A 15107-nucleotide genomic window follows, 5' to 3' on the forward strand; every position below is an offset into this window, starting at 1 on the left:
TCTTGCAGTAGGAGGCTTCTGGGTACACGTCTGGCTCTGTTGATCTGTTTCCTTATTTCCTCATGCGGGTATTGTAGTTTTGAGAATGCTTGGCGGAGATTTTGTAGGTGTTGGTCTCTGTCTGAGGGGTTAGAGCAGATGCGGTTGTACCTCAGTGCTTGGCTGTAGACAATGGATCGTGTGATGTGCCCGGGATGGAAGCTGGAAGCATGAAGGTAGGCATAGCGGTCGGTGGGTTTTCGATATAGGGTGGTGTTAATGTGACCATCACTTAAGTGGACTCCACTGGCCATCACATACAGCCCCCAGCTAAAACTTAAGTGATGGTCACATTAACACCACCCTATATCGAAAACCCACCGACCGCTATGCCTACCTTCATGCCTCCAGCTTCCATCCCGGGCACATCACACAATCCATTGTCTACAGCCAAGCACTGAGGTACAACCGCATCTGCTCTAACCCCTCAGACAGAGACCAACACCTACAAAATCTCCGCCAAGCATTCTCAAAACTACAATACCCGCATGAGGAAATAAGGAAACAGATCAACAGAGCCAGACGTGTACCCAGAAGCCTCCTACTGCAAGACAAACCCAAGAGAGAAACCAACAGGACTCCACTGGCCATCACATACAGCCCCCAGCTAAAACCCCTCCAACGCATCATCAAGGATCTACAACCCATCCTGGACAATGATCCCACACTTTCACAGGCCTTGGGTGGCAGGCCAATCCTTGCCCACAGACAACCTGCCAACCTGAAACATATTCTCACCAGTAACTGCACACCACACCATAATAACTCTAGCTCAGGAACCAATCCATGCAACAAACCTCGATGCCAACTCTGCCCACATATCTACACCAGCGACACCATCACGGGACCTAACCAGATCAGCCATACCATCACTGGTTCATTCACCTGCACATCCACCAATGTAATATACGCCATCATATGCCAGCAATGCCCCTCTGCTATGTACATCGGCCAAACTGGACAGTCTCTACGGAAAAGGATAAATGGACACAAATCAGACATTAGGAATGGCAATATACAAAAACCTGTAGGAGAGCACTTCAACCTCCCTGGCCACACTATAGCAGACCTTAAGGTGGCCATCCTGCAGCTTAAAAACTTCAGGACCAGACTTCAAAGAGAAACTGCTGAGCTTCAGTTCATCTGCAAATTTGACACCATCAGCTCAGGATTGAACAAAGACTGTGAATGGCTTGCCAATTACAGAACCAGTTTCTCCTCTCTTGGTTTTCACACCTCAACTGCTAGAACAGGGCCTCATCCTCTCTGATTGAACTGACCTCGTTATCTCTAGCTTGCTTGGTAGCACACATATATATACCTGCCTCTGGATATTTCCATTACATGCAGCTGAGGAAGTGGGTATTCACCCACGAAAGTTCATGCTCCAAAACGTCTGTTAGTCTATAAGGAGCCACAGGATTCTTTGCTGCTTTTACAGATCCAGACTAACACGGCTACCCTCTGATACTTGATTTAATTTGCATGACATATGTATTTCTCCCCTCTAACAATAAGATTTAAATTCTCTGAACATCCATTCTTGACCAGCTCCTGTTTGCCTTTACAATTTGAATGTTGTTGGCCTGCTTTATACCAAGTGGTTTTAAATATGTGAAGGAAAAGAAAACAAATTACACATTGACCTGATCTTACACTCAGAAAAGCACATTCATCAGTTTTAAAAATACTATATTCCCTTCTTGATGCATGCACACAGTTTTCAGAGGAAAAGATACCCCTAAGTATCGTTTGAGTGTTTTTTTTTAAATTATTAAAAGTAGTAAGTATCAAGGTGTGACAAGTTCAAATAGCAAAATTAACTGCTCTTCTAACATACAGAGGTGTTCAAAATATCATATCTTGTACATTCCCTTACCATGCCGGTGCCTTTAGCTTAAATAGCTTTTCTGAAGCCTGAATCACTCTTAAGTGGTCATTGGCCAGGACACTGGCACCTAAGAAAAATCCGACTTCCCAATAACTCTGCAGCTTCTCCAAATTCCCCTTTTTACCAAGCAGGCTACTGATCTTTACCCCTGTAGTGATAAGAATACAATTAAAGGTAAGGTGATTTGCAGGCCAGTATAGAAGTTAACAATTCTCACTGCTCAAGTTACTGTATGTCAATGAATACAAATACATAAAATGAAGCTCTAAACATTATGCAGGTTTCCATTTTGGGATAGCAAATTGATAATGAAAGGCATTAACAGAAAAACAATAAAACAAACTACTCTCTTCCCACTGCCCTCCACACACCTCAAACACACCCAGAGAGACCAAGCTCCTTTGAACACTAAAAGAAAATTACTAAACAGTAAGGCTACGCTCTGATAAAAAATATCTGTAAAACAAAGGAATCATTAAAAGGAGCTTTATTAAAAGCAATTTAGACTTTCCACTATGATTATTCAGATAGAAATTACATGTACCATATTGTTTTTAAACCGTTCAAAGCTTCATGAGTAATGAAGGTACCTCTTTCTCCCTTCCTGTCGGCCCTTCAGGAAAGAAACATCAGGACATCACTGTAGGGACAAAGCCACAGCTGGATTGTCTATGTCCCTGCATGGACCTCATCTGTAAAGGTAAATTTGAGGCCTTAAAATATAAAATGTAACTTTTAAAACTTAACAGATGCTAAAAACTGCACCTATTATTGGGGAGTTACAGGCCCCAAGTTTAAAGCCTCAAACTTATCTTTATAGACAAGGTCCCATGCAGGGTGAAGAGGCGATCCAGTGGGGTTCTTCCTGCAGTGAGCATCTTTTGTTTGGCAGTGGGTCCTACCCCAAGAAAAGACATCCATTAGTACTTATGTGCCCCCTTTCTGCAAACACTAGAGATTGTGGGAGAGCCTGGGGTTTACCTTGACCTATTAACTCATGCAAACACTACAAATTGCCTTGTCATCACTTGGATTTTACCTCCTGTTAGTTACTAGGTATTAGCAAAACACTTGGTGAGAACACACTTTTTTTTCTTAGTGAAGACAAAGCTTCTAACTCCATTGTCTGTGTTAAGACCACCTTTCCCCACTGCAATTGCTCCCTCCCTTTTTCCAACACTTGAGCCATTATACCAGTCCTCCAACCATTGCTCTCCCACCCATATCTTCTTTCTCTGTCGTTGCTCCAAAGATTCAATGTTTCCAGTGGAAATCTTGCAACTTTAGTGAAATTTGTCCTCTCTTCAACTCCACTACATAGCTTGCCAAGAAATTTTGTTTCTGCTTCCTACAATACTCCTGTCAAGACCTAGATTATTAAACTGCAAACATTACGGTCAATCTAATTTATGTTTCTTATGCTGTTTACCTTTTGCATATCGCTGATGCTAGACAATATAAACATTTTTACATTTTAAAAAAAATACACTCAATTTTCACTCATTGTATCTGTAAAAAGCAACAAAGAGTCCTGTGGCACCTTATAGACTAACAGATGTATTAGAGCATAAGCTTTCATGGGTGAATACCCACTTCGTCAGACTCATGAAAGCTTATGCTCCAATGCATCTGTTAGTCTATAAGGTGCCACAGGACTCTTTGTTGCTTTTTACAGATCCAGACTAACACAGCTATCCCTCTGATACTTGACACTCGTATGTGTCTGTCTTTAGGATTTTGAACTCTCTTACTAACAAGATGTTGCCATGTTTGAGTAGTACACAGCGCAGAATAATGTTGAAATCCAAACCCAAAACTACCTGTTTTCTTTTTGAATTAAACATTTTTTCCCTACAATGAAAACATTTCTATTAACAATGGACTTTGTAAAGCCCTTTCTTTGTAATACAGCTTGGGGCCTTCATTACTTCAGAGGAACATGATATCTTTATGTCAGTTCTATTAATGTTGTAATGTACATTGGTCTAGTATACTGTTAGCCACTCTCATTTATTTCTATTACAGTAGCACCTCAAGGCCCTAATCAGGAATCCAGGCCCCATTGTGACAGGTACTGTGTACACATACACACACACACTGACAAATTCTTGATTTCATCCTGTGGGCCTAATTCAGTATTCATTGTGCAAGAAAACTGATTAAAATGGGACATTTTCTTGTATGGACTATCTAAACAGGCCCTATATTAGCTTGACATGGGTTCCAAGCCCCAAACTATGGACTGTCTCAGCAGCACAGAAAAGGGAAAAAATGATCTCCTTCAAGGTCCTCGAATTTATCGATGTTTAGGACATGCTGAAAGCTTATGAATTTACTCACTTTTGCCTCAGTCATAAGTGCTCTCTTTTAGTGATGCTCTTATATATGGCAGTATAATATTGATATGTATTTTCTGTAAACAAAAAAATGAGTAAGGAAGGATAATTGCATTCCTGTGAATTTCAGTCTCAGGGCCATTATCTATTTCCATCATTTCTCTTATATGCACAGCAGGGATTATTTTGATTTCATCATCTTTACTCAAGTGCATGTTTACACTTACTAAACTTTTAAACTCAAGACAATGTGTTCTTTATGTGAAGGGCAAGCTTACCAATGTATGTACAAAAAGGCACATTTTCCACAGTTCATTGTTAAAAAGATATTAGCTTTAAAAAATAATCAGCAAAAATGTAGTGCATGGAGGGATAGCTCAGTGGTTTGAGCATTAGTCTGCTAAACCCAGGGTTGTGAGTTCAATACTTGAGGGGGCCACTTAAGAATCTGGGGCAAAATCAATACTTGGCCCTGCTAGTGAAGGCAGGGGGCTGGACTCAATGATCTTTCAAGGTCTCTTCCAGTTCTGGGAGGTAGGATATCTCAATTAATTAAAATGTCAGAAACTATATTTACAGTATTAGGAATCTGTTTGCAGCATGTATGGAAAATAAGATATTTATCATAAGCAGTTTTTGTCTGATTCTATATGCATAAGAAAAAGAAGGCAGTGTTCTCATTAATAAAACAAACTGCTCTGCAAGATCAAAGATAGCTAAATAATTTGCAACAGCTGCATCATCTGAGTATGCAAATCACATAACTTGCAGAAAATCAATATCAGCATCCTTTCAAAGCATCATTTTTGTGTTTTAGTCTCAAAAGTCTTTAAATTTTGTGATTCAAAACAGTTAAACTACAAATCAGAATATAGCAAGTGTGAAAGAGACTCACAAAAATTCTCCATAAGACCATTTCATCATTAACACTTAATCTTTCATAATTATAGACTGAAAACTTTAGAAAGCAACTTTCTGATCTAATACAGATTGGGAAAAAAGCAGTTCTGGTCACTGCAGCTTTTTGATCGACTAAAACTAATTGGGAATGTAATCAGATCCCCAAGTTGTGAATTCTGGTAACAGAAAACACACCATCAAAATAGCTGATATAATTTTGCTATATCCTGCAGTTGCTTTCCCCAAAATACCATTATCATTTCACCACATGCGTCTGACAAGTGGGTATTCACCCACGAAAGCTTATGCGCCAATACTTCTGTTAGTCTATAAGGTGCCACAGGACTCTTTGTCGCTTTTTACAGATCCAGACTAACACGGCTACCCCTCTGATACTTGATTATCATCTCAGTCTCATCTGAAGTGATTCTCAATAAACTTGCTCTCACGTATGCCCCAATCTCCCCCAGACAGTGAAACAGACATTCTTTGAGCTATACAGGCTGCAGACATAAATTTGGGCATCATCAGCGTATAGAAAGCACTTCAATGCATCTCGTGACTAACTCTCCTAATGCTCTCATATATGCATAAAAAGGTTGACAGCAAAGACCATCCACATGAAAGAGCTCTTGGGGCAGAACAATTTCCCAGCATCATTCCCAGCGGATTCACTCCAAAAGAAAAGAATAAAGCAATCTGAAGCCTATCCAGTCCTACTTCAGTCTGAGGGCAAATTAACACTTCTTTGGCATTGAAGGCAGCTGAGAGCTCTGACAGTATCAGCAAGGACACCTGATCTTTATCTGTCTCCAGGAGACTACTGACCAATGCAACAAGTGGACTGTGTGCCATACCCAACTTGGAAGCCTGGCTGATAAGTGTCAAGGAAGTCAGATGCTTCAAGCTGAAATCACATACAGCCTCCCTATGCCTTTTGTCTGGCAAAAAAATTTTTCCCTGGAACCTAACCTCCTCATTTACATTAATTCTTATGGGGAAACTGGATTCGCTTAATATCATTTCACTTAAAGTCGCATTTTTCAGGAACATAACTACAACATTAAGTGACGAGTTACTGTACATTTAAAAACAAAACACTATAATCCTACCAAAACAAGATACTCCATTGCCCACACCTCTCCCATTGGGGAGAGGATGAGGGAACAAAAATGCATGACAGAAGTTAGTCACATTGCTTAATGCGCTACTGGAAGGTGCCCAGATACTACCGTGATGAGGATAGTGTTTGGACCTATATAAAACAGAATAAAAGAGAAGACACTGTTATCTGTGGAAGATGATGCGTCACAACATTTTCAATAATCTTAATAACACACAGAAGAATAGACACAGGTGGGTAACAGGAAAGACTGCCGGAACCAAAGTTTTTAAGTAGAGGCTGAACAAGTGCTTTCTTAAGAGTGATGAACATCTTGCCCTCTTCAAAGAAGATGCTGACAAACTCCACCAGCAGATAGTGTAGTTCTTCCCTATTGATCTTCACCAACCATGAGCATCAAGGATTCAAAGTCAGGCTGTCCTATGAAATTCTCCAAACACAGTCAGTGAGCGACACTGGACAAAACTTAAGAAGAGAGGGCTTAGCATTTGTGCCTTTGAGATATTGTCCTAACTTCCTGGAATGCAAGCAGTTTGGTCCAAAACCAATTGATTAGAGTGGAAGTGTCTGTGCATCAAGAAATGGCCTTATAACAGGAGAGACTCAAATAAATCACTCAGTAAACATAGCTCATATTAACCAGGATGTCCACAACCCAAAACAGAGTTGCTGAGTGAAAATCTGCAGATGCTATGCTGGAGGCAAAACATTTTTTTTCTGCCTCCCACACAGTCATGGACATAAGAACTTAGACTTGAATAGGAGGTGATGGAATTGCATCAATGCTATGGATAAAAAAATCCAACCCAATCCAACCCAAAATCTACTCCAGAGAGCCATGAGTTCAGAGAGTCCAGAGTCCAGAGAGCCATGAGTTGAGACAACCACATGTGATAATCTAATAGTGGCTCTCGCTGTCACAGGAGGGCAAAATGCCTAAAGAAACTAAACAGCTGGCGTATCCCTAAACAGTGCACCACACCAAATCAATACCTCAAATCCCCACATGCCACAAAATAACCCAAGATTCACATCATCATTCCTACAGCAACAGCCATCCCCATATATTCTCCACCCTCCAAAATGTCATCATCTTAAAAATACATCAGCATAATATCCCTATATTGTATGCAATGTTATTCTAGCCCTCTTAGTCCGAAGACAGTAGAGAGACAAGATGGGTGAGGTAATATCTTTTTAAAATATCTTTAAAATATAGACGATAACAAATATTACCTCACCCACCTTGTCTCTATAATATCCCTGTCCCCACTCTCCCCTTCTCTAAAATGCTATTGTTGCCGATACTGAGCTGGGAGGTGGGGTTGTCTCTCTTAAAAAGGGCCCTCTTCTACCTGTACAAGTTAGTCTCTGTGTGAGGAACAGCAGAGTATGTCTGGCCAAGGCCACTAGAGGAGGCTGAAAAATGGAATTTCCCTCTAACGGGAAGTTCCAAAATTTTTCAAAAAAAAATTTAATCTCAAATTGAGATGAAAAGTCAAAATATCTTCGGATTTTTTGTTAAATTAAATATTCTAAAATATTTCTTTTCAATAAGGACAAAACATTTCATTTTTACTTTGTTTTGACTTTTACATTATAATTTTAACAGAAAACTCCAGTGAATTCAAAAACAAAACAATGTGATCTTGTTGAAATGAAATATTTCAACAATGTCCCATCAACATTTGGACAATATATTCAAAATGTTTCAGTTTTGTCAAATCAGCATTTTTCCGGACAGAAAACTATTCCACTGGCAGATTTTTGAACAGCTCTAATTAAGAATAACCTCCACTTGAAACTAAGGGAGGCTTTTTAGATAGGAAAATAAAAATTATGCAGGTTGGCACTTTCTTGTGACAGTGGAATTAACTCTGAAAAGTACCATCAGAGATGTAATGACCAAAAGTGGGTAGGTTCATGGGTTTATGCTGCATCTATAAAAAATCCCCACTATCTGATGCTTAGCTGGAATACTGATTCACTACAGCAATATTCAGCAACATTCTGTGGAGAAAGAAATAGCCCTAATAACAAAAATGGCATTTTCGCATGAGTTTGCATGTGTCTTAGGAAGTACAAATGGGAAAAAAAGTTTTATAACAGATTGTATAACAGATGTATAAACATCCTTTTCTCTGTGCATGAATTTCACTGGCACTTTAAATGCACGTATAAAATGGAATGTCATATCATGTAAAACAATTTTATATGTATATATGTTTTAGAAGTTAATACAGAACAATTTAATGGCCTCCATCACATCAAATGTTACTTTCTACCAATCTTATTATTTAGAATGATGTGTCAAGAGTGTTCCATTAATATGGATTTGAAAAGGAGCAGGGGCGGCTCTAGACATTTCACCGCCCCAAGCAGGGCGGCATGCCACAGGGGGCGCTCTGCCAGTGGCCGGGAGGGCGGCAGGCGGCTCCGGTGGACCTCCCGCAGGCATGCCTGCGGAGGGTCTGCTGGTCCTGCGGCTTTGGTGGACCACCGGAGCCGCGGGACCAGCGGACCCTCTGCAGGCATGCCTGCGGGAGGTCCACCGGAGCCGCCTGCCGCCCTCCCGGCAACCGGCAGAGCGCCCCCCCGCAGCATGCCGCCCCAAGCACGTGCTTGGCGTGCTGGGGCCTGGAGCAGCCCCTGAAAGTGAGTCCCTGGCCACATGTCCCAATAGGATGTTTATATTATCCAGATCCTGACAAAGAAGCTCTGATTAAACAGATTGACAGGGAAGACTGCCACCTACAGAGAATATATTGTAATATATATGCAAGTACTATTGGCTAGCCTTGACTTTGCTTATCTCCTTAGATCTTACAAGATCATACCATAAAAGTGGTATGTACAACTAAAGCAATGCACAAAAGGTAAACAGAAATTGAATCTCTTCTCTCCCATCCTACCCCGCTGGAAGTCAAAGGCATATTTTTCCCATTGCTAGGATGACTTTCAGTTCATTGTCCCCACTGTCCTGTATCACAGTGATTTACCTCGCACACTGGTAGTAACATGCCACTTCAGGGACTAGCAAATTCATTCCTAGGTCAACTGCAAAGTGAGCACGTGATGAGGTCACTATACCCTCTGCTACCCAGGCAGCAAGAGATAGGGCCCAGAGAACTGAACCAGGTCTCCACCAGTGCGCTAAACTCAGGATCACCAGGGAGGCTCGATGCCAAACCTTTTTAATAAGAAAAGCAGTTGAAGTGTTCAATTACTCACTATCAAAGTACTCTGAATACATCCATTAGATTGTTTCCTCTGTAATAGTGTGGGGGTGGGGTGGGGAGAGATCATGGATTTGATTTGCCTGTGAATCAGCAAGCTATTAATTACCAACTTTCCGTAGCTCAAAAGAAGTATCAAACTGGTGTCCAGCTGCCAGTAGGAGTACTGCATAATTAATTCCTGATTGCAATGTTGGCTCTGACTCAAATGCCTTCTTGAACCTAGAAAAAACAAACACACAAGTTTACTTTCTAAATTACTTACTGTGGGAGAGGGATAGCTCAGTGGTTTGAACATTAGCTTGCTAAACCCAGGGTTGTGAGTTCAGTCCTTGAGAGGGCCATTTAGGGACCTGGGGTTAAAAAAAGAAGTTTGGGGTTTGATCCTGTTTTGAGCAGGGGGTTGGACTAGATCTCTTGAGGTCCCTTCCAACCCTAATATTCTATAATATTCTAAATAATGCAATCTAACAAGGAGATAATTACAGGTTTAGGTACTATAAGTGCTTAGCTTCCATTTGTACAATTAGAACCATCCATTCAAGTACAAATACTATACTGTTCTCCACTCATGCTTCCTGCTTATTTTTAGAAGTCCAACATTTATATATCCTTCTCCCACCTCTCTCTCTCTCTCTCTCTCTCTCACACACACACATACACACTCACTACCCCATCTCCAAAAAAACCAACGTTAAGACTAGTATTTAAAATGCAAACGCTGTTGAATTTTGCCTGTTGAACTTGCTGCTTAATTTATAGAGAGCAGTCTAGAACTCTAATGAGATCAGCAAACAGACCCTGAAAGTCAAGATGAGTGATGAAGACTTATTTGCTCTGTACTTTGATCATCTGTCTTTACTTTTGCACTGTGAGACTGAATGAAACGAGGAAAGAAATATATGCTAGCAAAACATTCACTTCTAGTAAAATATAAACAAAAAAATCCTCCCACCAGTCCCAAACTCATATTAACTAGAATGAATAGCTTGGTTGCCATAAAGCATTTCACACTCAGGCCTTTTTCTTGCTTTGCTTAGTGCTACAGCTGCTTTGAGGTTTGGAATCCTTATTTCTCTACTGATGTTTTGTGCTACCTTCAACATACAATGGACAGGAAAAGAGAAGAAAAATACTGATGAAATAATAAGAAAAGGGGAACAACATTTTTGTTGTTGTTGTTGTTGTTCCAAATACATAGAAGCCTGTTTGTAACTACAACTCTGGACTTCTAAACAGTATTTCATTTCTTCTACACAACACTGTCTAAATATGCCCAAGTTTGACCCGTATACTCTTAGTTCTTAAAAATGAAGATGATAGCTGCTAGGCATCTATTTAAAATGTAGAGACACTCACACAATAAACAGGATAAAAGCACACAGACAAAGGAAATTTAAATTAACCTAAGCAGAGAATCTGCCCATACAGGTGCACCTACCATCCAGAACCTAAAGATTGGAAAAGGACAAGACAAGGGAAGCAAGGGAAGATCTTGTTTGGACCAAATCAGCATAGCAGCTACTTTAAAAAAAAATGGAGTTAGTATTTCTTGTAGGAGTTGGTGTAAAAGTCTTGAAAACTGAAGTCATCTATTTATATACAAGAAAGACATCCCACAGGCAGCGAAAATATCACTACACTGCTTTGTTAATATGTTTTAACCCTGGCCTACCCTGAGAGATCAATTCTGAGGATAACTGAGTTTACTTCTGCAACTGTACTGTCATTCTAAAATGAAAGAACCGTTTTTGGACAGATATGGTTCAAACACAAAAGTTGCACCAGTTTAACTAAGCTGATTTACGTTAAATGTGTACAACTGCTGTGTGTATGCAAGCTTTAAATATCATTGGTTGTGCCCACACAGAATTGTGAGCACAAAGCTGCACCCTCACTTATTTTTATCTGCAAACTTCAGGTGCAAAGCAGGAGGTCAGGTTTTAAAAATCTGTATCTAAGGTTATGACACCATGTCAAGTGAGGTAATTACAAATGCCACCAAGATAATGAAAGCTAACGTTTAGGAAAATGTTACAGCACTGACGTTGAATTAGAGAGGTAAAAAAGCAAGGATTTGGATAGAAAAGACTGATTTATCGGCGGATCTGATTTACAATATCAGTAATGCAACAGTCTGACAAAAAAAGGGTCAGTTAATTAACCTGTTATCGCTATTCTCATATTTATAGGAAAGGTTTATGTCCTTCCATCTTTTATGTTAAGAAAGGGTACTTCCTTCCCTCTTTCCTTCTCTGAAATAGGCCAAACATTTTTCACACTACTAGCTGGTTGTAAAAATGATTCTTTGGCTTTTAGCTAGAGGAAATGTGATTACCAACTTTTCACACAAGCATCCAGAATAATATGATTTCATTTTTTCCTCTCACAGAGAGAACAACAAAATTCTGTTTTATAAGTCATAATATACATAATGTTATAGCTACAGTAACAGTGACATCTCTAATGAAATCACTATGTACAAGTCTGCCTATTCTTTCCTGGATGTACCATCAGCATTTCTACTACTGTGTATTAGAGAACAGACCCTCCTGGGCTACTGAACCAAAGAGTGAGACAGTGTTTAATATTCTTTTATGCACAGGCAGGTAATTAGCTTTGCCACTGACTTGCTTTGTGATTTTGGGGAAATCACTTGACTTCTATGTCCCAGTTCCCCTGTCTGTAAAATGGGGATAATAATGCTTACTTCAACATAATTAAGCACTTTAAGACGCCTGGAATTAAAAAGCTTCTTAAGCGTTAAATATTATGATTAATTAAAAACAGTTTGAACCTATTGGTTGCTCTTAGGTTAGTTATGTTTGAGCCTCTCATTGCTTCTCTCTTCATAGCTATGAATGAACGAGGAAAAAGCAAATAATTTAACAATGAACTCAATATTATTTATACCACTTCACCCATCACAGTGCCCAGTTTTATATTAAAGTCTATCATTTTATCTACCTTAACCTCAGCTCACCCCCCAAAAAGGGGAGAGGTATTTAAATGACAATCTTGAAAAATCTCATAATGGCCATGGCTCAGAGGAATTAGTGAATGACACTTTTTTTAAAAATCGAAAGTTATGAGCTATATTTTTACTTTCCAATGGCATTTAAAGATTCAGTAGTAGCCACATATCTGTAATGTATTAGAGGTGTTTAAAAACTGAGATTGTTTAAACATAACTTCTATCATGAACTGCCCCCTGCACTAAAAGTATACAGAAAATACAGAAAAAAGAAACTTGCTGTTAAATTCTCAACTGCACTTACACACACACACACACACACACACACAAAGCCTGGAAGCCGGTGATTATAGGACCAGAACTAGAATCTGATATAAAGAACACACACAAGCTAAGCACACATTGTGTACATTTACAAATTAATTGAAAGGAAAGACGCCCATGATGGCAATAATCTACAACTGAGGCTGATACCTCAGTGTGCTCATCTCAGCAACTAAAAGCTCAACAGACAAAATAAGGGAGACAGAGCAATGATCTATTCTCATTTAGTGAGAGCTCTCAGTATGTTCGGTATGGTATTAAACTACAAAACCACAGAAAAACTCAGTGCCTGCCCCAAATTAGTCAGACAGTACAGTCCAGACACACAACACACAGGACAAACAGTAGTATGTCTTTCTATGTAATGTAGTGTAGGCATACTACACTAGGGTGACCAGATGTCCTGATTTTATAGGGACAGTCCCGATTTTGAGGGCTCTCTCTTATATAGGCTCCTATTACCCTCCACCCCCGTCTTGATTTTTCAAACTTGCTATCTGGTCACCCTATACTACACGATGGTGTAACCGTTTTGTTGTCATGAATATAGGACAGGCATGCTAGTCACAAGCAGGGAAGTCACAAATGAGTTGAGTGGTTCACCCCACCCAAGTGCCGATACTATGTTACACTACACCACACATTCTATCAGTTATGTATCATAAAATAAACACTCTTGAATTGAGAGTTTTTAATTATTTTGAGACCATTTTTGCTCTCTCTCCACTAGGACAACTAGATTCCCTTAGTATCATGAGTCCAAATTTATAGACCTCTGAAGGAGAAGAATATTAGAACTTATACTTTTAATACACCTTTAAAAGTGACCTAAGATAACTTGTCTATACATAAATATCATCACAATCTGATATTTCAGGACATTCCTAAGGTAGATTCAAATATTGTTCATCCCACTGGAAAGCAAAGAAATTCCCCTTTTCCAGTGGTAGAAAGCTCCCACTTCCAAACCTACGCAGGGTCACTGATTATTAGCTCTCAAATCTGTCAGTGGTCCAGGACTAACTATCGCCCATCCTGGGCTTCAGATTACAGCAATTTAGGGGGAAATTCCACATCTTTGGGGAAGAAGAAAGGAAAATTCCTAAGGTGAAGGCTATTTGAAGCTACTCAGGGGTAAAGAATGTTATAATAAGTTCCTGGAGATGAATTTATGGACAGAGGACTCACTCACCCCAATGAATAAACTATGCTCATGTGATAGAATAAGAGCTTTAATATGGACATTTTAGAATAGTAAATGTTGGGGTTAGTGTTGTAATACCTCCTTTGTGAAAAATTAAGCCTTAAGTAAGATTTGGGGTTTTTTTTAATCCAAAGAGAGAGAAAGAGCAAGAACACTTACCAGGACGTCCCATTGTCTCTGCTTTCTATGTCTGTAAAGCCAGAGTCCAAAAACATATCTTTGTAGATTCGTCCCACCAGGCAGTACATATCTGAAGCTACCTGAGTTTCACGTTGTACCAGGGGTATCATAATTTCTAAAGCTTTCTGTCTATCGCCAGGTAGATTTCGCCTATTAAAAAAATACACAGATGAATATTTCCACTTAAAACCACTAGAGAACTTCCCAAGATTTTCTTACACTGCATTGATACGTGCATACATTTTTGGCTGGTGAAACACATCTCTCAGAACCAGGCTATGGACTTTTTTCCCCTTTAGGAAGGGTGACTTTTTGCATCATTTTATAAACTCTCTCCAACAACATACCACTTTGATCCAACTATTATTTTATGAGAAAAAACAAAACAAAAAAACAGCTGCAGTTCTCACATTGCATGATAAGAAACACTAAGCAAGTGCACGTTCCTTAATGTATTAGGAGAGAAACAATGATTTTTAATTTGAATTGTAAGCTCTCTTGTCCCCCTCTACCTTTCGAGCATAAAATGAATACCCCAAACACATCAAATTCCCAGGAAGATAAAAATAAAAGGACTATAGGAGTAATACAACTCACAAGAAAAATATTTCCTATGAGTACACGACATACTGTGAGCATTAGATACTTCCTGATGACTCATGGTTTGGATACTCTTCACTATCAAAGTTTTAAATTTTGTTTAAATATGACTTAATTCTGCAATGAAATAGCAAAATGGTTCATTTCTCAGCACAAAATATTCTCAGTCGTCTTTGGTTTTGCCCATTTGTTTGTTTTCTGGAGAACTGAGTAGATGTCTAGGTTTACATGGTCCAGCCTCAGTGCAGGGAGCTGGACATGACGACGTTTTGAGGTCCACTCCAGCCCTACATTTCTATG

At 39.5% G+C, this 15107-nt stretch overlaps 1 protein-coding gene across 1 annotated transcript in view; it reads right to left on the reverse strand.

The window, feature by feature from the left end:
- The window catches only part of MAP3K5 (mitogen-activated protein kinase kinase kinase 5), a 167266-nt gene that overhangs the window by 60612 nt on the left and 91547 nt on the right, over positions 1–15107 (reverse strand). Inside the window, exons 7-9 of the mRNA XM_030556400.1 lie at positions 14187–14357; positions 9635–9747; positions 1919–2078 (exon numbers count right to left, since the gene is read on the reverse strand). Of these exons, the coding sequence (XP_030412260.1) occupies positions 1919–2078; positions 9635–9747; positions 14187–14357 (444 nt within the window). The remainder of the gene's footprint in view (positions 1–1918; positions 2079–9634; positions 9748–14186; positions 14358–15107) is intronic.

Source organism: Gopherus evgoodei, chromosome 3 (assembly GCF_007399415.2).
Source record: "Gopherus evgoodei ecotype Sinaloan lineage chromosome 3, rGopEvg1_v1.p, whole genome shotgun sequence".
Lineage (NCBI taxonomy): Eukaryota > Metazoa > Chordata > Testudines > Testudinidae > Gopherus > Gopherus evgoodei.